The sequence below is a fragment of the Nipponia nippon genome, unplaced genomic scaffold, assembly GCF_047370975.1.
Source record: "Nipponia nippon isolate SJK-2023a ecotype South Korea unplaced genomic scaffold, ASM4737097v1 scaffold_13, whole genome shotgun sequence".
In the NCBI taxonomy this organism is placed as follows: domain Eukaryota; kingdom Metazoa; phylum Chordata; class Aves; order Pelecaniformes; family Threskiornithidae; genus Nipponia; species Nipponia nippon.
In genome coordinates this window covers 10,086,925-10,110,177 of record NW_028262324.1, presented here as the reverse complement: position 1 = coordinate 10,110,177, position 23,253 = coordinate 10,086,925, and the positions used below count along the sequence as shown (strand labels likewise).

Below are 23,253 nucleotides of genomic sequence, written 5' to 3'. Positions count from 1 at the left end.
ATGAAATCTTGGGTGGAGTGGAGGGTGGTTTCACAGCTTTCCTTTGTGCTAGTCCAGCTGCACAAGAGAGGAAAGTGTGTGTATATCTAGAGAGAAATGGATTTGAGCAGGCAGGCTTAATGTTGTCTTACAGCTTTTATACCATTTGTTGTCTTTTATTGAAATAGAGTTTGGATAATTAAATCATTGTCCAGCTATGCTTTACTCTTCTTCATTAATTTGAAGATCTCTATGTCTGTAAATGCTATAAAGAGGTCTTGATCAGCAGCATTTTTAACATTTCATGGAAATTCTCTAATTTTTAATATTTCAAAAGGGTTGCTTTTTAAGTGAGTTTTCCAGCAATAACTTTTAAGCTTATCAGCAACTGCCTTATGAGTTGTAGCCTATGGTGTGATATAGTTAATACATTTATTGCGCATTCTTTGACTTTTTTCTAACCAGAAAAAAAAAGACACAGAGCTACAGCACAGAATCTTTGGTTTAGAAGGGCTCTGTAAAACTAAAATTTTATAGGCTGTGATATTTTTCAATATATGTCTCAATTTCCTCATGTTTTTGTCTGAATAGGTTTAACAAAAAACCAAAGAGAGGAATACAATATCTACAGGAGCAGGGAATGCTTGGCGCTACAGCAGAGGACATTGCACAATTTTTGCACCAAGAAGAACGCCTCTGTTCTGTAAGACTACATGCAACATAAGATAATTAATACTCTTGCCCCTCTTGTCTTCTCCCCATCTTCTGATGTCTGTATGCACTCTCTCTTTAGTTCATATTTCATTAATACATAGGTGAAAGTGTAAGGGCTCTAATGCAGGTACTTAATACCAATGCTATTTTATATTTACTTGCTGTCCCAGGCTTTTTAGTACAGTAGCTGTGTTTACAATAAAGTGCTGAAGGGATTCCCTGTAAATGGGAACATGCATTTTATCTATATCTGCATTAGTCCTATCTTGCCAGCAAGGGAATATCGTGTACTGCAGTGGCAAAGCATTCTCTGCTGCATGTGAAATTGGGCACAGTTCAGCTTTCCTTGGCTCTACAGTAATGCGGATCTTGCCTTGGGAAGTGAGGGAAGCAAGAATATGCAGACTAAAGGCATTTCTAATGACACTGCTTTCTTGTCATCCCTCTAACGGTTGCTCTGCCTGCTCAGTGAAGCGTATCAGTCTTACAAAACTGACAGCTGTGCAATTCTTGTGCTATACACTTCCTTGCAAAGCTGGCAGTTGGATTACACACTAATAACTGTCTCTTGTGTTTTTAGACTCAAGTAGGGGAATTTCTTGGGGAAAGCAACAAGTCTAACAAGGAAGTGATGTATGCCTATGTAGACCAGCTTGATTTCTGTGGAAAAGACTTTGTCTCTGCTCTACGTATATTTCTGGAAGGCTTTCGTCTGCCAGGTGAAGCCCAGAAGATCGATAGACTAATGGAGAAGTTTGCTGCTAGATATATCGAATGCAACCAACGGTAATTCAAAACCTTTGTATTGGATAAGTGCCTGAAGAATGGCTGTCATGTTTGTGGCCTTTAAGGGCAAGGTGCAACTCACACTCATAGCAGGTCAGGAACTTCTACTGGTTTGTGTGAGGAGCAGATCTCTTTGCTAATATTGGTGCTGAACCTCTTCAGCAGCTAGGCAAAATGGGAACTTTGGATAGAAAGTATGCTGATGCTGGCATTTCATTAAATCCCAAATATTTGCTAGAAGGAATTATTGGAAGAGGGAAGCCTTAAGTATGTTAAATTGTCTCTGTATTAGCTGTTCTGTTTTTAAACAAATGTAGATCAGTCAAGTGTAAACAACAGTAATAAGCAGTAGCAATTGCTAAAATTAAAAATACATGGCATAAATGGCTACTAAGATGTTACACGTGTTTTTGCTTGCCCATTAGATGTTGAACAATGTGTACATATGTTAGCTGACATCAAGTAGGCAGTGTGGCTGTTGTTTCTAATGCAGTAAACTAGCATTGAAGTTTAGCTATGTATTCAGGCTTAATTGGTTCCCATTCCTTAGTCCAGTTGGTGCATCGCTGCATTGGTTTTGTATAATTCTATTAGTATTTGTATTATTCTATTATTATTTGTATAATGAAACCCTGGGACTGAAAAATAAGCTGTTCTTTAGGTTTTGCAGGATTACCCAAAGAAGGATAATATATAACCTTTTGGGAATATATTTGAAAATTACAGTCATCGCTCGTTTTCAACATTGTAAAGAAGATGCTTTTATATTTTTTCCCTTTTTATTTGCATTTTAAAACACTTGGGGCTTCATGCATTTCTGAAGACTAATTTTAGGCTCTGTTAGCTCTTTAGTTGAATGCATAGCACTTCTGGGTGTTTTTCTTGCATGTAGAAATAGAGCTAACGGATTGAGGAATTACGGCTCTAAAAACCTGTTTTGTTTTTTTCCCTCCCTTAGGCAAACACTATTTGCTAGTGCTGACACTGCCTACGTTTTGGCATACTCTATTATAATGCTGACTACAGACTTGCACAGTCCACAGGTAGAAATTAAAAAACCCCCAAACTTGTAGAAGTTAAAATTTCCCTGGAACTTGCATTCAAAATCTGATATCCAACTTCTGTTCTTTTTTACAGGTAAAAAATAAAATGACAAAGGAGCAATACATTAAAATGAATCGAGGAATCAATGACAGTAAAGACCTGCCAGTAGAGTACTTATCCACAATCTATGAAGAAATAGAAGGAAAGAAAATTGCAATGAAAGAGACAAAAGAATACGCAATTACAACCAAGTGTAGTAAACCAAGTAAGAAGGAACTAGAAACTGGAAAGCCCACAGCGCTCTTGAACTATTGCAGTAACTCTCAGGATGGCATAGTGGAGTTCAGATCCCTTTTTGAAAACACTTTTGTGCAATACATAAACTACATTTAGAATGGCTAATATAGATATTTGGAATGAAAATGGCTCAGTTATTACTTAATACTGCTACTTCTGTGATGGAAACAGCTATATAAGGGCATCTGGCACCATTGCAGAGAGGCACTAAAAACTGGATTTGGTTGTTTTTGTTGTTGGTGGTTTTTTGGTTGTTTTTTGGTGGTTGTTTTTTTTTTTTAAGCATTAGAGGAAAATGGTAGAATAACTGAAGGTGGCACTTACTTTGCAAGTTAACTTCTTGTTTTTATGTGCTAGACAACAGGTGGGTTTTTGTTTTGGGTTGGGTTTTTTTTTGTCTCCCTATCAGTAGCATGTCATAGTTCAGAGGCTGGTAAGTGCCACAGTCCTTGTGATAATGTTTGAAAAAGAGAGAGATCAGAGTTTGTCATGATCTATAGACACCTGTCCTCATCTAGACCAAATGAAGACATCTGTGTAGTGTACACTAGAAACCAGTATCCCCAGTTGTACTCTGCTTTTACTCAGAATAGCTGATATTAATTTAATTCAAATTAGTGAATTCTGAATCTCCAGCATAGTGGTTTTTTTCAGTGTTTTCTGTGCTGTTTGCAGGTTTCCTAGATCAAAATAGAAACAAAATTAATTTGCTTGAAAAGTGAAGTTGCAACCTTTTAGTATAAGGATAAAGAAACACTATGTTATTAATTTATTTGTCAAGTTGGTGAGGGCTAGTTTTGTTTTGAGGATGTCAGCCTAAGAAAACAAAGGATTTTCCATCCATTTTTACAGACAGAGTGACTTAATGGAGTATGCCTCTCTGACTTCCAATGATAGGTCATAACGTGACATATAATAAAGAGCTGAATTAGTTATTTTGTACAGAATAAAGTCTGAAGTTGGGGTGTGGGTTTTAGTGCTGGAGTTCCTTGCTTGCAACCTATGACAGCCTCGTGAATGCTAATGTTCTGGAAGATTTTTATCTTTAGATTTCATTTGCAATACCTTTATTTAACATTTTGTGATGCTTAATGCGAAGACATGGAATACGCTTTTAGAAACCAATGCAGCTGTGTGGTGTTCCCTTTAGGTGTAGCTAACGAGAAGCAGCGGAGGTTGTTGTACAACTTGGAGATGGAACAAATGGCTAAAACAGCTAAAGCCCTCATGGAGGCCGTAAGCCACGCAAAGGCTCCTTTTACTAGTGCCACTCATCTGGATCACGTCAGACCCATGTTCAAAGTGAGTGTGAAGTTCGCCTTGTCTCTTCATTGCTAGGAGTTTTAAGCATGGAAAAAAGTGGAAAATTACTCTGAAGAGTTAGGTAATGCAACAGGTGGACTCTTTGGATAGATTTGGTTTCGGTTACCTCGTGTTTTCGGCTAAAATTGTAATAGACTTCTGAACTTAGTTTCTTCCTTTCTTTAGCTTGTATGGACTCCATTGCTGGCAGCTTACAGTGTTGGCTTGCAGAACTGTGATGACACAGAAGTTGCATCCCTTTGTTTGGAAGGAATACGATGTGCAATTAGAATAGCCTGTATCTTTGGAATGCAGGTTTGTATAAGACTTAGCATGGGGCTTGCTGAGGGCAGTGTTGGCTGTGGGAGGGAGATGAAGAATTACAAACAACTTATACATAGAAAATGAAGTGTCTCATCTACTTTCTTGAAATGGTAAAATAGAATACTACCATCTCGTTTTAGTTTGTTTTAAGATCTTGATGTTGTCAAGCTTTTCTTCAACTCTGTTTTCCTTCTATTGCTGAGTCTTCTGTTAAGAGCATTTGCTAACTTGCCTCCTACTCTCCTTCAGCTGGTAAGTGCTCTAATAGTGCCAGCTATACATAGAAGGAAAACTGTGTGGGCATGCCGGACAAGTAGCTTTCTCTAGTTCTTCAGGGACTTGATTTATGATGCTTTTTTCTCTCTCTTGCAGCTTGAACGAGATGCTTATGTACAGGCCCTTGCTCGTTTTTCCTTGTTGACCGCCAGTTCCAGTATCACAGAAATGAAACAGAAGAACATAGATACCATTAAGACACTTATTACAGTTGCTCACACAGATGGCAACTATCTTGGGAACTCTTGGCATGAGGTAAAAACTTAATTAGTTTAACTAGTGCAACTGAGCTGTCATCTGAAAACTTGCAGGGTTTTGTTCTTCTACTACTTTCAGTCTTTAGTAACTGCATTGGCTCCCAGCTTGTGTCAGAATGCTGTTTAAAATGTGGATGCAAGTGTGTTATTTTGTTAGTGGTTTTTATATATATGTATGTGTGTGTATGTATATATATATATATATAAAATAATGCACTGCATTTTTTTGGTAGACCCTATTGACACTGTGAACAACGTTGTAATTTTTGTAGGTGCCTTTGATATGGAATTAAAACGATATTAAAATCTCATTTCACTTCAGAGAATTCTGCACAGAAACCATTGCATTCTTGTTCATGTAAACCTAAATATTCTAGCTCACAGGTCCAGACTTGTCTGTGCAGTGTTTTGCAGCACTTATACCATGATCACATGAAAAATTAGGGCTAAAATAACTTGGTGGGGGATAGGTAAGGATAGGCTATCAGGATCATATGTATTTTCTTAAAGCATATTTTCCAGGAGCTCTTTAATCAGATCTAAATCTGTGCTGCTGCTAAAAGGGCCATTCCTGCTGCATTATATTCTCTGGCATTAGTCTTTGGCTACATGATAATATGAGCCAAAAGGTTCTCTAGCTGACAAATTACTTGGAGCTGACTTACAGCATCCCCTCACAAATTATTGTGCCAGTCCAAGGTATGTTGCAGTGGGGGAGTAAGAAAGAAGAGATAGTCCGTTTTGTGCTGATGGCAAGGCACAATTTTGTCATTTTCACTGTCTACGTTGGAACATCATTACTCAAAGTGGTAGCTGCAATAATTCAGTCTTTTCATCTCTCTGGGACAATGAACTCTCTAGAAGATCAACTCCAAGTTGTTTATAGTTTTGAAGGTTGATGCTGTGAGAAGTAATAAAAAGGTTTCCTCTAGTAGTTCGAGATCTAATTTAGATTTTTGGGTACATTTTTTTGTCATATTGGAATGATTCGTGGCAGCTGGTGATCTTGCATGAATCACTCAACTTTATTTCCAGTTCTATTGGTAACGTTTCAGCTACAGCAAAACTGTTATCGTTGTCAAAGTTGTTTTAAAGATTAGAGAACCTGGGAAGGTTATTAAATATAAATATATGTTAGGAATAAAAACATAATGGTGTCCAGAAATGCAATCTTTAAATATCTTTTGGTTTTAGATCTTGAAATGTATTAGCCAGCTGGAACTAGCACAACTTATAGGAACTGGAGTGAAAACTCGGTATTTATCTGGCTCTGGGCGTGAAAGGGAAGGAAGCGTTAAAGGCTATGCATCTGGAGGGGAAGAGTTTATGGGCCTGGGATTAGGTAAGATTAATAGTCTTGCACTTCACAAAGATGCACATATAGGTGAAGTATGAAGGCTAAGAAAGCTCAACGTTATAAGATATTAAAATATATTTACTTACTTCCAGGGGAAGCTGTATTGGATTAATGAAACTTAAAGAAACCGGAACCGTGTATTTCAAGATGTATTAGTAATTACCAAATATGTTCTAACTTTGTAATTGGGTTAAGCTATTTAACAAAACTCCTCCAGATTTATTTGCTGGAACATGTTGTCAAAGCTGCCATACTTACTAAATCATGGTTTTACTAGTATTATCAGTTCTTTCTTTTCATGCTCTGTTTTTAATAATAAAAACATAAGCCATTTATCTTTAGGAACTAATAGATGTTTCAGTGATTGATAATTGGTTTGCCAAAGGAATTTTTTATCTCTGCATGTTGGCCTTGATGTTCCGGTTCCTATTATTCCTGCATTATGTGCAAGAAACAAACCTTAGATTTTAAGCTGTAAATTAGAGGGACAGGGCAAGGCGCTTTAATCTTTGGAAAACCATCAAGGAAACCTTTTAATATGAAAATATTCTGAAGTCGATGCTATACACAATGATGATGCTGAATATAACAGAACTGTGCCCAGCGTTAACTACTTGTATCTGACTTAGAGTTAATGTTTTAAAATAAGATTTCATCATTTCCAGTTTTTGTTAACAGCATTACATCATCTTAATAAACATGATGGTTAAAACACAATGCCCTAAGGGAGAAAAACCATACTGCTTACTGGATGTTTAATTTTATAATAATCTGGCACAGATCTGGCAAAGGCACCATCTGCTCCATGTAAATTACAAGCTAATTGGAAGCAGTAGTCACTTGTCTTTGTCTACTTGTATAAAGTTGGGGTTAATATAAAGTCACTATTTCATGATGCTAAATGCTAGTTTTTAATGGCTTTTATTGCAGGTAACCTCGTTGGAAGTGGAGCTGATAAACGGCATATGGCGAGCATTCAAGAGTCCGTGGGAGAGACCAGTTCACAGAGTGTAGTGGTAGCAGTAGACAGGTACTGAGAATATAATCTCTTTCTGGGGAAAATGTGAGTTGAAGTTACTGACCATCCTCGCTTTATTTGCAGACTCTGACAGGGGCTTTTGTTCTTGAAGCCTGTTTCTCTTATGAGAAAGACGCTGATACTTAGATGCTTTCTCTGGACCCAATAAGTATCTCTCTTTAGACATGTAATATTCGCAAAAGAAAGACCGCCATTAAATAGCGGTATAACTAATGTAGTGTATTGTGAGAAGGGGCACTGCATGTATGCATGTGTTTTTACGCCTCTTCTTTGGAGTAAGCCGGTGAAGACCAGAATTAGCTTGGTATTACAGTATTTAGCTATTTTTGTTTTACAAATCTGTCTTACAATTGTCTCTAACTTATGTGTGTGTATTCTGTGTATTTAGGTTTCTTTCCCCTTCCCCCCGCCTTTTTTTTTTTTTTCCTTCGATTTAGCCTGAACAGGACAGGTATCTGAAATGAATAAATGCCCTTATTCTATTAAATCATGCAATTTTCTTTGGTCCTGTGAACTTCAGCATTTCAGCATTTCTTTAGTTGCTGTTCTTCAGCTCTTTATTCATTAGTCACTGCATCCTTGTCCAAATCATTATCTTTCTCGTCTGTCCTTCTAAAGTGTTGAATAAAGAGATGCTTCTATCATAAGCCATGTGTTGGAAAGGGACGTTTTTTTATAATTATTGAAACTATCGGGCAACTGTGTAGAATCGCATATTCAGACTTGTGGTATTTATTGTAACATAAATGTGTCTATTACCATATCGAAGTCTAAAAGATTTGGGAACGTTCTCCACTTGTCAGTGTTCTGTATGAACCACGATCAGTGGTCTGAAGTCCTCTCGAGACTCAGAACAACGGAAGGGGAAGAAGGGACAATGGTGCATCCATAGTCTTTCTGCTATCTGTCTTGATGACCACAATGTAACAGTATTCTTGAACTGTGTAAAGATCAAGCAGGTGGCTGGCATCCAGTAAAGTCCTGCAGCAAAGCTTTCTTAATGTCTTTTTATTCTCCCTATGAAATTTAACATACTGTCACTCAAGTGAGTGTTCCAGCACTACTTGCCTGTGATCAAAATGAGCCTGTGCTTGTTTCCTGCGGCAGGGAAGGAGCATAGTAGACTGTGGCTTGCAGCAGGGAAGAGAATGCTTAGGCTAGGAGAAGGACGTGAACTGTTGCCAAGGAGCGAGAATAAAACAGTTGCAGAGTTCATGGCATGGAGGATTGTAAAGTACCTCCAGAAGATGTGCTGACGTTTGTCTACAGCACTAAGATGTGATTGACTCTTGTGGATGTGCAGCTAAAACATTTATTTGTTCCATAGGATATTTACGGGATCAACTAGGCTGGATGGAAATGCAATAGGTATGTATGCTCACCATTTGGTGGGTTACAGCAACTCTTGCAATGTAACATCCTGAACTTACAGTAGTGCATTTCGATGTTCAGTTGACTTTGTCCGATGGCTGTGTGCTGTTTCCATGGATGAGCTGGCTTCCCCGCACCACCCACGCATGTTCAGCCTGCAGAAGATAGTGGAGATATCGTATTACAACATGAATCGCATTAGGCTGCAGTGGTCAAGGATTTGGCACGTGATTGGAGATCACTTCAATAAGGTATTTTTTAAAATCAAATTACAGAACATACATGAATAGCAGGACTTCTTTAATCAGCTTTTTCCTTTTATGTTCTTAGTGGTGTAGGTTGTGATATTTAAAAAAAAAAAAAAATCCATTAAAGGCACCTAAAGGAAACACCTATTTAAAAATTTAAAGTGTATAACTAAAAATGGAAGTGTTCATGGGAATGATTTTTAATAACTTCATGATATGATTTTTGTATTTGTAATTTTTCTTTATGCCATTGTCTTATCTTTCTGATCAAAAGCCAAGTTAGTTTTCCTCTGAAATATATACAGACGATCCTGGAACAACAAAGTTGTTTTCCTTAGGAAACTGGACCATGTTTGGGTGGGGTATTTTTAACCTAAGATTTTTTTTTTTTTGTTAGTGTCTAGCTGGTGATTATAGTTCTGCACTTGTTGCATACAAAATCCATGGGTCTGTTTAGTTGGATCAAATGACTGAGAAAACCCTCTCCAAAAGTAACCCCCCATCTTCTAAATATCTGAAAACTAGGATGTGCTAGTGACTTTTAGTGGATTCGCATGAAACTTGAATGATGAATTTGTTACTCCTATACGTAATACATTGGCTGGTAAGTGTTTGAAAATATGCTTTTCTTCTAGGTTGGATGTAACCCTAATGAAGATGTCGCCATCTTTGCAGTAGACTCGTTAAGGCAGCTGTCAATGAAATTTCTTGAGAAGGGAGAATTAGCCAACTTCCGCTTCCAGAAAGACTTCCTTAGGCCTTTTGAGCATATTATGAAGAAAAACAGGTGTGATGCACTGCAATTTCTGTTTGCTTGCTTTAGTCCTGCTTAAAGGTGTTACTTGGCGTGGGTTAGGTTGTCATGTAAATGGAAGTGGCACGGTTACTTTGTGCCAGTGTAAAATTGTGCCGCTTGTGAAAATCTGACTTTCCTTTTTTTTTTTTTTTTTTTTTTTAAGATCTCCAACTATTCGGGACATGGTAATACGCTGTATTGCTCAGATGGTGAACTCTCAAGCTGGTAATATTCGTTCAGGCTGGAAGAATATCTTTGCAGTGTTTCATCAAGCAGCATCAGACCACGATGGGAATATTGTGGAGCTGGCCTTTCAAACTACAGCACGCATAGTTAGTAAGTAATGCTCGACAGATACGTGTACCTAAATTAGCTTAGCTGCTGTGATTCTGGTTTAAAAGGCCTATTTGAATAAGACTTTTGCATTTCCAGGTAAATAAACACAAGATCTTGCAGCCAGACTGTTTAAACTCTGCAGCTAGGTCCTACCCGTTAAGTTTCCTGATTGCTATGGACAGGAAAAACTAGATATAGATATCCTGCTATAGAACTCTGGAAGTTTGGAATAGATTCAATAAGTTTGTATGTTGCCCCATCTGTCACAATAAGTTGTTTTGAATTAAGGAGCACATTTCACAGGCTTCCATGCTGATTCAGTATCATATGGTGGGGATCATAAAGCTTGTGACGCTGATATGTGACTGCTTCTAGAGTTTAGCTCATACAGCCTACCTGCTCTAAAAGGATATTTGAACAACATACTGCTGCTGCTTTCAAAGGAGAACAACCAACTCAAATGTTCTTGAAATGGACCTTCAGTATTGATTGTAGCTTTCTTAAATGTCCTGAAACTGCCCTCTTCCCATTAAATAGCATGGGGGAAAAGAGCTACGGGCAGTATTAATAAATGCAAATAGTAACAAAACTTTTTTTGCTAACCTGAATTGCATAGATCTTGAGAGTTGTAGTTTGTTCCAAACCTTGTACGTGTTGGATTTGTTTTGTATTTAGCTTGTCCCTTAAGTCTGAAATCTAACTGCTTTTTCCTCTCTTGCTACAGAATATGAATAATTACAGGCTTAGATAATTTAGGTAACTTCATTCACAGCAGGGAAGCTAACATCAAGCTTTACTCCTATTATTTCTCAAAATATTTTAAGAGCTTTGGGTTGCATATGCTGTGGGAGGAAACTGAACCATAAAGAAGCCATGAAATAATCCTAGATTATAAAATTGGTAATTATGCAACCTGAGAAAATGTGATGCTGACAAATTGGGGTGGTGCAGTGGGATGGGGAGGAATGCAAGGGAAGACAGAGAACCGTATTTAATCTAGAAGATCTGGTCCTTTCATGTTTGTCCATTCGGTAGTGGTGTACCATGGCTGACATCTGTCGATCAATGCCAGTTTATCTAAAATTTCAATATCAGTAAATTTAATAAAAGGTATATTTGTTTGTTCTTTGCAGCAAATATTTTTCAACAGCACTTTCCAGCAGCAATTGACTCATTTCAGGATGCAGTAAAATGTCTTTCTGAGTTTGCCTGTAATGTTGCATTTCCGGACACCAGCATGGAAGCTATTAGACTTATTCGGTATTGTGCAAAATACGTCTCAGAAAGACCACAGGTATTTTCTTTTAGTTTTTACCCTTGTGTGTTCTTACACTGTCTTCTACTGTTAAACTGAGATTAATCTCGTAACTAAGAAAGAGCTTTCGGACTCAAACTTCAGTCTCCCAGCAGCAAGTGTTTGTATTAAAAGCTTATTCAGAATTAGGAGTCATTTTGGTATTATGTAAGCAGTAAACTAGGACTAATTAAAATTTTTTTTAGTCTCATCAATCCAAATTGGAAATAACTGAATGAAATATTCCTTTTTTCAGTAGTGTTAGGATGACCTGCAAAACAATACTTCTCGTTCTATCACCCTAATTATATCTAGTTAAATTGGTGACAAACATGCGTATTTTTCTACATCAGCCTACTGTGTGAATACTTAATATAATAGTCATTTTACTGAAAAGAGCCTGGAGTTAGATTGCAGTTGCGTATTACTGTTGCAAGATGTGCATTCTGTATCCAATATGTCAGAAAAGTGTAGAACTGGTTTATGCCAAACGTAGATTTCCTTATTACCCATATTTATGTAATTGTTGCCTGTCACTGTTAAACTTGCTTCCTAAAGTCCAAACCTCTGCAACTTGTAAAGCCTTTAGTAGGACTTAAGTAAAATGGATTTAAGTATATTTTCCATATTTTTTGCAGTATTTTCACATATGTCTCAGGTTTATACTTATATTTGACAGGATTTGAGTGTTATAGTAGAAACTAAGCTAACTTTTCAAGTCTGTGCCACTAGTAGTATGTAAATCTGTCAGAATTAAAGATTTTTGAGGTTTTCTTTTTTTAAAATCTTTTTTTTCCCTGCCCATCTCCAAGGTATTAAGAGAATACACAAGTGATGACATGAATGTTGCTCCTGGAGACAGAGTATGGGTCAGAGGATGGTTTCCCATTTTATTTGAACTTTCCTGTATCATCAATCGTTGCAAATTAGATGTTCGAACAAGGTAATAAAGCTTTTTTTTTTTTTTTTAATTCAGTTAGTGAAGAGATCACAGGTATGCATTTTAACATCTTTTTCTTTATTTGTTTGGGTTTGTTTATAGAGGCTTAACTGTGATGTTTGAAATAATGAAGAGTTATGGCCATACCTTTGAAAAGCACTGGTGGCAAGATCTGTTCAGAATTGTGTTTCGGATTTTTGATAATATGAAACTCCCTGAACAACAAACAGAGGTAAAAACAAACAAAAAACCCCCAAAGCCAGCAAACTTTTAGAGTTCTTTTTTTAAGAACTCAAACAGTTGAGGCAGCAGTTCATATTGTTTGTCTTGTCAGTGTATCTCCACGCCATACTGCCCAAATGTACTGATACGTTGTTGTGTTCTGCTGTACTCTGTGGCATGTATGGGACTTGCCGTAGTAACCAGTGACCTATCTGTCTGTTCTGTCTGAATATTTTCAAGGAGAATATTCACACTTTGTTGTGAAAATGTATAGTTTTCTGAACAGTATTCATGTTTCTGACAAGACATCTGCAGTAGTGAGGCTTTTCAGTTTTATCTAAATTCTACTCCTCTCCTCAGAGGCCATGTCCTTTGAGTAGCCACTCATAAGCCAAGTGCTATCATCATAGAAAACCCCACATAAAAACCAAAAGACTTTTCACTTTTTTCTCACAGAAATCTGAATGGATGACCACCACATGCAACCATGCACTTTATGCAATCTGTGATGTATTTACGCAATTTTATGAAGCTTTAAATGAGATCCTTCTTCCTGACATACTTGCACAGTTACACTGGTGTGTAAAACAAGGTAGCTTATTTACTTGTATCTTTTGATTAATGTACTTTTTAAATGCTCGTTACTTAAGAAGAGGAAAGTTAACTGAATTTTGGAAGAATAAAAACTACCGTTAGGACAATATGTTATGTAATAGATGGATGCAGTATCTTAAATATTCAAGAATCATTTTATTTAATTATTTAGGTAACGTGATTATAATGTGTTTATGGTGCTGTTGTGACAGAGCAAAAGCTTTTAGAGTTGTGTTAATCTGCCAACAACCTTTCTCCATTTGGCTGCACGGACAAAATACCTCATTTATTTACACATATATATACATGTATTCATTCTGATTTTTTTCTCCCCTCCCCGCCCCCCCCCCCGTACTTTTAGATAGGACTTTCTAAAGAATGTGTTCTGGTTTGGGCTCCAACTCCTATGCCTGAAATCCTGCCTATTGCTAGCGTGGAATGCGGGGGGACTGCCTTGCAGGAAATCATAAGTTTCTAATTGGTGTTTTTCCTTCCTTTGTCTGACTGTATGCTTCCTTTCTGCTTCTCTCCTGTCCTTTGTCTTCCCTGTTTGGATTTCAGTCTCATGAAGCCTATTTTTAAACACTACTTTTCATTCAGTAGGTTCCTAAGCTTGATATTATTGTAATATACTTTGTAAGTAGGCTTTGAGCTAAGATACCATGCATTTCACAATATTGGTAAAAATGTTTAGTGGAGCAGTAGTAGAGAATGCTTAATTTTTCATTGATATTGTAGAAGTTGATAAATATGGAACGTTTCTCTCACAGATAATGAGCAGTTGGCTCGATCAGGTACAAACTGCCTAGAAAACCTGGTAATACTAAACGGACAGAAATTCAGCCCTGAAGTCTGGGGCCAGACATGCAATTGCATGCTAGAAATCTTCAAAACTACTATTCCTCACGTGTAAGTTCATAAATTTAATTCTCATACTAATACTTGATTCCAGAGCAACAATATTTACCTTTTTTTTTTTTTCCCTCCCCCCCCCCCCACTTTATGAAGCTTGCTGACATGGAGGCCTGTGGGAATGGAGGAAGATTCAGCTGAAAAACACTTGGTAAGAGTTAATTCAGTGCAGCAAACTATCTTGAAGGGTTGTATGTTAGGTTAGCTTTCAAAATATTTTATTGTAATAAATACACTTGACAACAAATACCGGAATTGACATTAGCTTGTATTTGGTGTCATTGTAAAATAAGATATAAAGAATGGATGCAGGAAGCCTTTGAATGGAAGATCAGTGAAGTCATCTGAAAACTGATAGCTGGTTGGTACTTAGTGGTTTGGATTGCTAGAATGGTTCTGCGTTCTCTTCTAGGATTTAGACCTAGATCACCAGTCGTTAAGTAGCATGGATAAAAATGCTTCAGAAAGAGGACAAAGTCAATTTTCAAATCCAACGGATGAGAGCTGGAAAGGCGGTCCTTATACAAGTAAGGAAAACATGCAAGTTCATTTAATAAACTTTTACAGCCACCGTGAGTCCACTTCTGTAGTTCTGTAGAGAATGTTTTTGGGCATTTAAACTTGGGGTACATCTTTACAACTTGCGTTTATGCCTTGCAGAGAAATTTTCTCTTTATAATTCACAGCATCACTAAATATCAAAATGCTAATGATAATGTAGTATTTTTGCTGGCCTGTTGTAAGTGAATTGTCGTAAGTTTGCTTCTGAAACTTGTGTTGCTCCATTTCATTAGACCAGAAACTATTTGCTGGCCTCCTTATAAAGTGTGTGGTACAGCTGGAATTGATACAGACCATTGACAACATAGTGTTCTACCCAGCAACAAGCAAGAAGGAAGATGCTGAGCACATGGCTGCAGCTCAGGTACCATCAGACTTATTTATAACCTTGTTGTGGCAGTAAAGTACAAAGACTATCAAATGCTCGGAAGGGTGTTTACAAAATAGAGTCTCTTCCTAACTCTCAGCACTACCCTGAGTGTGTGTGTCATTACTCTTAAGCTGTGATTTTTTTTATTTTATTTGTGTTTTTACTGCCTCCAGTGTTTCCTGGCAGTCTGCCTGTTGGATTATTATATTACCATTATTTTTATTACCAATATAATATATTATCATTGTTTTTGTAATAAATACGTACTCATCAAGAATGTTTTTTGTTTGGTTTTGGGGAGAGCATTCTTTTCTGTTGTTTGGCGTGTCTTCATTTAGCCACAGTTTGAGGCTTTGTGCAGCCTCTAGGTGTTTACACAGGAGATGCAGAAGTTGAACTTCAGCAAGGTTAATGGTCAAGATTTAACTCATTACCTGCCTTGGAGAGGTCCTTGTCCCTGAAAATTCTTATTCTAGGGAATAGTGCAAGGTAGCTCTTGCTTGGCTATGTTAATAAAGCCCTAGGCTAGAAGTTTGGGCTAGTGCATTCAGGTAGTGTTTTGGGGATGGTATAGTTAAATTCCTAATGAAATTAGCTAAAAATATTGAGCAATTTTAATGAAATTTGACATTAGCCAAAGACGGGGAATTTCTACACTATGAAACATTTAAACTTGCACTATTTTTGTTGTTGATTTTGATGCTTTTCAGAATTCAGCAGACCTACTCAATCAGCTCCTAGGGGAGAGGAAATGTTCTATATTGTATTGCTGTGACTTTTTTTTTATGCCTTGATAAGGGAGGTTCTTCCCTTGTTCTTGATTATTTTTTTTCTTATCAATAACTAGGATAGATCATAACTTCTCTCTTTTAAAATATCCCACTGAAAAGAATATTAGAATAATTTAGGTTGGAAAAGACCTTTAAGATCATCAAGTCCAACTGTTAACCCAGCACTGCCAAGTCCACCACTAAACCATGTCCTCAAGCACCACATCTACACGTCTTCTAAATACCTTCAGAGATGGGGATGCAACCACTCCCCCGGGCAGCCTGTTCCAATGCTTGACAACCCTTTCGGTGAAGAAATTTTCCCTGATATCCAATCTAAACCTCCCCTGGCGCAACTTGAGGCCATTTCCTCTTGTCCTCTCGCTTGTTACTTGGGAGAAGAGACCAACTGCCCCCTGCCCCGACTCCAGCCTCCTTTCAGGCAGTTGCAGAGAGCGCTAAGGCCTCCCCTCAGCCTCCTTTTCTCCAGGCTGAGCACCCCCAGCTCCCTCAGCTGCTCCTCCCCAGCCTTGTGCTCCAGACCCTTCCCCAGCTTCGTTGCCCTTTTCTGGCCACGCTCCAGCCCCTCAATGTCCTTCTTGCAGTGAGGGGCCCAAAACTGAACACAGGATTCGAGGTGTGGCCTCACCACTGCCGAGTACAAGGGGACGATCAGACTACAGCTCTGATATTTGACAGGTCCGTTCTGCTGTGTTGTGTTGCACTAATATTTTGCTTGTACTTAAAAATGGAATCTGGAGTTAGTGATATATGGTCTGTGAAGTATTAAAGTCTCTTAAGCTTATATATAAGTATGTTATTGACACTCCTCCCTTCCTCCACCTCTCTCCTTTAGCGAGATGCATTGGATGCAGATATCCACATTGACACAGAAGACCAAGGAATGTATAAATATATGTCTTCACATCACCTCTTTAAGTTACTAGATTGTCTGCAAGAGTCTCATTCATTTTCAAAAGCCTTTAATTCAAATTATGAACAGCGAACTGTGTTATGGAGAGCAGGTGAGGCTTTTGTTTTTAGTTTGGTAAAAATATTGAGCTCCGTTTATAGCTTTAGCTATCGAGATACAGAAGTATACCATTGCAATAATCTCTACAGTTAATCTGACAGCGTTGCATGCTTTTATTACACGTCTCCTTCCTGATGACTTGAGAATAATTCTGTTTGCTAAATTATCTGCTTTTTTGATTGAAGTAGAGCTTCACAGTTGGTACTACCGTAGTTAAATATCTTTATAAATAGATTAGGTCTCAGTCAAAATCAAGGAGGAGAAAATACTATCCTGACAAGAAATCATTACTGTTCACTAGTGGAGGTATTGTTGATAAACTTTACCTCTTGGCCAGTAACTACAAATGTGAATGTTCCCTCTCTCCCTATGTGTAACTGATTTCTAGGGTTCAAGGGTAAATCAAAACCCAATCTACTAAAACAAGAAACCAGCAGCTTGGCTTGTTGCTTGAGAATACTCTTTCGAATGTATGTGGATGAAAACCGCCGAGACTCGTGGGATGCTATACAACAACGACTGCTTAGGTAAGAGTATCGGCTTGCTTCTGGTGCGTTCTGTTTTCAGCCAGTATTGTGCATCCCTGGATGCAAATGTTCTGTTTCAACTTGCTGAGCAGAGCGTGCAGAGTATATGAAGATACATATAGAGAGAGATATAGATGACCACTCTTTATTAAAAGTTAATTTAGCAATAAGGAGGCAATCTACTTGGAATAAATGAAGCACCTTCTTGCCTGACATAAGCGTTTCTTTACAAAAGTAGTGGTGTATGTATACTTTCATATCTGAGTACATAATGATACTCAGAGGTATAATAGGATACAGTAATCTAAACAGAGTGTAATATAAGCTGCTGTATACCTGGAACTTAGGTAAACGTAGAAAATTATGTTAAATATGTATAAAAAGATATTGTGGTCCCCTTTATTTGAAAAGTGAGTTGTTGGTACATAAAAGTTCAGAGTACTAATCTCTAACCAAATGTAAACAACTCTTAAACTTGCTATTGGTATTAATGCAATGGATTTCAGTAGCATTCTGATCTGTCAGCATCTATGGACACATTAATCTTTCTGGTGTGTAAGAGAGGAGCTTCCATTCCCTCTTTAATTAAAATAGTGCCCCGAAAAAGCCACAGTAAGTGGTACAGTTTGTACCTTGTGTTGACAGTCTGCAGCAAGGACCAAAAATTTATTAATACAATAATAATCCCTTTTTAATCCACGATGCTGAGCTCTGCAGATACTTATTAGAGCAGTCTAGATTGGGAGGGAGGACTCTTCATGTTGCTGTTGCCTAAGCTGTCCCAGTGTAAGGATCAGGAAATAATGTTTGCAGGTTGAAGCTGGCAACGCTTTAATTACAGAATGTTTATGAGGAAAATCACACTCTTCCAGCTCTGACTCCATGGTTCTTTGTTGACAACATGGAAACTATTTCAGTTCAGTTATCTGTAAGAACTACTGTACAGAAATAGGCCTCAATGATTTTTCTGTTAATTAAAGTTGTTGCATGTGATTGAAAACTTTTCCATGGAAATCCATCTTACTTGAAAACAAAATACACTGAGAGGCTGAAGAGTGCATGTTATAAAAACTTCTTGTGGGTTTTCTTTATGGTTCATCTGAACTGTGTCATCTCTTAGTGTATGCAGTGAAGCCCTGGCGTATTTTATTACTGTGAACTCAGAAAGCCACAGAGAAGCTTGGACCAATCTCCTGCTGTTGCTTTTAACAAAAACACTAAAAATCAGTGATGAAAAGGTAAGAACAGGCTGGAAATCATGTCTGTTTGCATTCAGGTATTTTTCCATTTCTGCTTCTGTTGAATTCAGTCTTTAGTATCATCTGGATTGCAAGGTGGCTCACTTATTCACATAGCGTGTACTCTCCTTGAAATACAGTAATCATTACATCTCCATTTTTTGCAAGCATTCCACGTTGTAAAAAATCGGACTGCATCCACCAAGTTCACAGTTGTATAGAAATACTGATGGAATTACTGCAGAGCTTCCATATAAAAGTTCAATGAGTGTGCAGTAAAGGATGAGCTTGGGCTGTATTACAGCTGCACAAGAATGGTAGAGGTAAATTTCACCACTGTAAAATTGGAATTGTGGTTCCTTGACAGTGATGGCAAAAAGTAATTCTCAGGATCTCGGCCCTTTAGAAGAAAAGGTGAATGCAAATATTCACTACATTAGAACATGCAGAGAAACTTCTGGAAGTTGCTTGCTTTTTTTTTTTTTTTAAGCTCTCCAATACTGTTGAGCTTCATCTTGTTTTAAAGTGTATTTTTTTTTTTCCTGGTGTATTTTTTTTTCTGTATTGCAAAGTGTGTAATTTCAGTTCACTCTTGTGTAGTTTGGGATGTTTTATCACAATTTACCAATATTTTAAGGAAATGGTAGTCGTGGTGGCTTGGCTTTTCCATGTAGCAGCAATTCAGTGATGCCCCTGTGGTTACGGTGTCTTGGGAGAATAGTCTTCACTCTTTGTAGATAAAATGGTGACTTGGCCATTCCTTAGTACCCAATCCCAGTATCTTTTTTTTTTTTTTTTTTTTTTAATAAAAGTTCTGTGGTGAAAATGTTCCATCAACTTTCCCTGTAACTGATACTGAGCATTATTAGGAAAAGAATAGAGGACAAAACATATTTCTTGTTGTGTAAATTCATGACATATTTGCATCTTGAGTACTGTCGGCAGTTCCGATCCCCCATACCAAAAGGGGTGTAATGGAGCTGGAAAAGGGTTGAGAGAGTGTAACAGGAATAAGGGATATAGACCGGCTCCCATACATGGAACTGTATGTAGGTTAGACTTTTACTCAGTTACCTTTTATCCAGAAAAGAAATGAGACATGCATAAAGTCATTATTAGCATGAAGAGAGGGAAAGGACTGATAATTCTTATACCGGAAAAGATGGTGAATCAGAGTTTTGGAGACGGGAAGTCACTGGAGGAATAAAAAAACAAAAAAAAACCTGAACACATACATAATGGAGAGACTTCTTCACGTGCTGGTTCAGCTGTGGGAGGCTTTGTTATGTGTTGTGGATGATATTTGAAAGAGGCTGGAGAAGCAACTGGACAAATTCACATCAGAGGGGGGTGTTTCTACAAGTAGTCCCTGATAACACCTCCAGCCTGAGAAATCCCTGAGCCACAAAGCAGTCTGACTCCATTTTAGGGAAGTAATGCCACATGCATGCTCTGTGTGTGGTTTCCTGTAGGCATCTGCTAAGGCTGCTGTGGAAAAGAGACGCTGGGCTTGATGGCCCTTTGGCCATCCAGGGGGGCCTTTGATGGGGTGAGACCTTGTGTTTTAACGAGTTGGCGTAGCCATGAACATGGAAAAGCTCTGCACTTTTCTATAGTAAGAGAGAATAACGTTCTTTTTTCATATCATCTTTGATAGTTTAGGGCACACGCTTCAACATATTATCCATACTTGTGTGAAATCATGCAATTTGACCTGATTCCTGAGCTTCGAGCTGTGCTACGGAAGTTCTTCCTGCGTATAGGTGTTGTGTTCAAAATCTGCGTAACAGAGGAGCAGATACGGACAACTGGGATGAACTTACCTTCGTGGTAGCCCTAAGTAGGGTTGGTTACTTCGGCTTGTACATAAAGCTATGTTCCAGAGATGGATTAAAGTGGACGGGGAAAAAATGGGACCCTGGTGTACCAACACAGCGGCAAGTTACTCTTACCACAATGGCATTTGGGGAGGAGGAAGAAAAACCTTGTTCTGTCCATCCTACAAAACTATCAGCAGTTTTATTTAAATTATTGCTTACAGAGTTAATACAGTAGATGTAAAGTCTCTTTGTTTCAATGCTAGTCATCCTTATGATCAAACCTGTCTCTTCTAGTCTTTTACCAATTGTTCAGTCTTGCGTCCCAGCTAAATCTGATAAATCAGCTGGATTCCTCAATAGAAATTATGCCCCTTGGAAATACTGAATATAGTTGTATAGCCGTGTGATGTTAGCACATGTGTTCATAATAAACTATACTGCAGTGGCTAATGACCACCTAAGATCATTCTGGGTTTTTCTTTGTGTCTACATGACTAGACCAGGCAGCGTCTTACGGCTTTTGAAGTGGACAGCCTGTAGGATACCTGGGGGAAGGGTTTTCTTCCTGTTTAGCAAGTCATTTTTAAAACTTTTTTTTTTAAAAATATCAGTGCTTCATCTTCTGAGACAGACTTTTTTTTTTTAAATGCCTTTAACTCAAGACTAACAAGCTAAATAGAATAGATGTTATTGTGATGTAAAACCTTCCATAAAAACAAAGACTTCAACTTTCAATTTACTTTCATACGTTGCCAGATCACGGACAGAGCATATACAGTAGTATTAAAAACAAGGTTCAGAACAAATAAAAACACCTTTTTTTACCCTTGACTATAAGGTATTTAGTAGTAATTGTGTCTGTTCAGCAGGGAGTCCTGTCCTTAATACATATCAGGTTCTGTTTCTTTTTACTGCAGAGCTGCAACTTCTGATTTGTCTTTTCGTGCAAATGATTTTTGTTTTCAACTCTTAGTTCCTGTTGTTATCTAAAAGAAAACTCAATTCCCACGAAACTGCTCTGGCAAAATTAAACTTAAGTTCATTCATGTACTACAGGAGTTACCAATACATTTCTATGCTTTGAAGGTATCTGTGAAGCAAACGTGACCTAACACTACAGCTTTGCTTGCCCTAGAGGTTTTTCTTTTCTCAAAACCCATCAGTTTTCTGTGACCACTGTTTCCATGATAGAATACCAGTTTGCAGTTGACATATTGCAGGGCTGAGGTCTGTCCTTTTGAACTGATTTTAATTTAAAGTTTGAAGACTTCTCTAAACTGGAAGAGTATGGCAAGATGGGAGGAGAGGCTCCACTTCCTAAAACAGTGTAAACAAAGGTGTTCTGTTAACTGCTGTGCTATCCATATCAGCCAAACCTAGAACATAACAGTATTTAAAAAAAAAAAACAACCAAACAAACCCAACCTACTTGAATGGTATTAAGTGTTTAACCTGTTATTTTGGTTTTTACGTTGAGTTTCCTGGTAGGGTGGCCGTAGTTGAGGTTGTCTTGGGATATTCCACTCTCAGAGCTGTTGGGATTCTTTCTTTCTTTCTTTTTTTTTTTTTTTTTTTTTTTTTGTGAGTTATTTCCAAAGGGTTCATATGGTGCTCTTCAGTAAATCAGCTTCTATAGAAGCACTGTTTGGGAATGGTTTTGCAGTCAATAGTAGTGATGGCTTTCACATTTTTATTTTTACTTATTATTTTTAACCAAAGAAAAAGAAATGGTGGTTGTGGCTCTTTAACTTTTAAATGCCTATTAGATTAAATCTGTATACTAATATTTAGTAGAAGGGAATATATGGCTATATTTTACAATAGGAAATGACTGAAAAATAAGCAATGCTGATATTTAACTTGCTGCATTTGAAATGTCCTTTTGTGTTGCATTTAGTATAGTTGCTCATTCCCTGGTAATGTCACTTCATCAATTACAGTAAAAATGAACTATTTATTTTAATTGTATTTAAATCGGTAAGAATAGGCTATTCCTTTTCTTCTGGTCCTAGACAGTCCTAAAGAAAATATTTGAAACTTTATTTTTCAGATTTTGAATGTGTCACTGCCTCATTGAATGTATACCCGGTCTCCTATCGAAACACAACATTTTTAAAATTGCATGCTTTTTCAGTATTTTACAGTTTTGAAAGCCTTACAACTCATGTCTCGAAACAAGTCTCTTAATTTTCAGATCTTAAATTACTTTACAGTTGCATTGTGGGCTTTCTTTACTGTAATGTGCAACATTTGTACTATCTCTGCATATAGAATAAGGGCCTTTAATCAGTCCTTTCCTTCAGCCTTAGTTCCGAGACTGTTCTTTTACTGAAGTATAGCTTTTATTGTATTTATACCATTTATAAACTGCTGAAACTAGGTATGACATCAAAAACATCCTAGACTCTGTAGTGTGTGAAGGAGAAGGGAGACCAGAATGCAATTGGATTGTAACAGCCTTAATCCCGTCAATTTTCTGAAATTGATTGTACACGTCAAAGCAATAAGGATGGTGTGTTAAGTGTAATACCCGAAACGGTTGTATCCACAATTGTGAATACAAAACGGTTCTATTCACTGTTTGGTTTCCCTTATACAGTCAGAAAGATCATAACCCATAGACATCTTAATGAAGCTAAAAATGCTGAGCCAAAACTCCTGCAGCAGTCACTGCTGGGTCCGATCTTGCCCCGACCCTGCTGACACAGACTTTATCTGCCTGCGGTGGTTTTACTGCTTTAGTGGAACCGTGAGTGAGAACAAGGTTCTGTGCCAGCATATCCTGGTGGAGATCGAGACATCTGTGCAATACATGGAGTAATAAAAAGTAACCTCTTAGACTTTTA

At 37.7% G+C, this 23,253-nt stretch overlaps 1 protein-coding gene across 4 annotated transcripts in view; it reads left to right on the top strand.

Moving 5' to 3' along the window:
* Window positions 1-20,873, top strand: part of ARFGEF2 (ARF guanine nucleotide exchange factor 2) — a 37,586-nt gene extending 16,713 nt beyond the window's left edge. For 2 of the 4 annotated variants that reach the window (XM_087749700.1, XM_087749702.1), the window contains 25 exons: window positions 571-682; window positions 1,274-1,479; window positions 2,438-2,522; window positions 2,617-2,788; window positions 3,971-4,122; window positions 4,309-4,437; window positions 4,819-4,977; window positions 6,174-6,321; window positions 7,267-7,366; window positions 8,703-8,743; window positions 8,828-8,997; window positions 9,630-9,781; window positions 9,954-10,126; window positions 11,260-11,420; window positions 12,233-12,363; window positions 12,463-12,592; window positions 13,039-13,174; window positions 13,947-14,085; window positions 14,185-14,239; window positions 14,501-14,615; window positions 14,883-15,013; window positions 16,646-16,814; window positions 17,211-17,349; window positions 18,470-18,587; window positions 20,245-20,873. In XM_087749700.1, the coding sequence (XP_087605826.1) occupies window positions 571-682; window positions 1,274-1,479; window positions 2,438-2,522; window positions 2,617-2,788; window positions 3,971-4,122; window positions 4,309-4,437; window positions 4,819-4,977; window positions 6,174-6,321; window positions 7,267-7,366; window positions 8,703-8,743; window positions 8,828-8,997; window positions 9,630-9,781; window positions 9,954-10,126; window positions 11,260-11,420; window positions 12,233-12,363; window positions 12,463-12,592; window positions 13,039-13,174; window positions 13,947-14,085; window positions 14,185-14,239; window positions 14,501-14,615; window positions 14,883-15,013; window positions 16,646-16,814; window positions 17,211-17,349; window positions 18,470-18,587; window positions 20,245-20,421 (3,400 nt within the window). In that variant the 3' untranslated portion in view covers window positions 20,422-20,873. Of the gene's footprint in view, window positions 1-570; window positions 683-1,273; window positions 1,480-2,437; window positions 2,523-2,616; window positions 2,789-3,970; window positions 4,123-4,308; window positions 4,438-4,818; window positions 4,978-6,173; window positions 6,322-7,266; window positions 7,367-8,702; window positions 8,744-8,827; window positions 8,998-9,629; window positions 9,782-9,953; window positions 10,127-11,259; window positions 11,421-12,232; window positions 12,364-12,462; window positions 12,593-13,038; window positions 13,175-13,946; window positions 14,086-14,184; window positions 14,240-14,500; window positions 14,616-14,882; window positions 15,014-16,394; window positions 16,489-16,645; window positions 16,815-17,210; window positions 17,350-18,469; window positions 18,588-20,244 lie in introns of those variants that run through there. The other 2 variants (XR_015702942.1, XM_087749701.1) reach the window with 2 other exon arrangements.
* The last annotated feature ends 2,380 nt before the right edge of the window (window positions 20,874-23,253 follow it).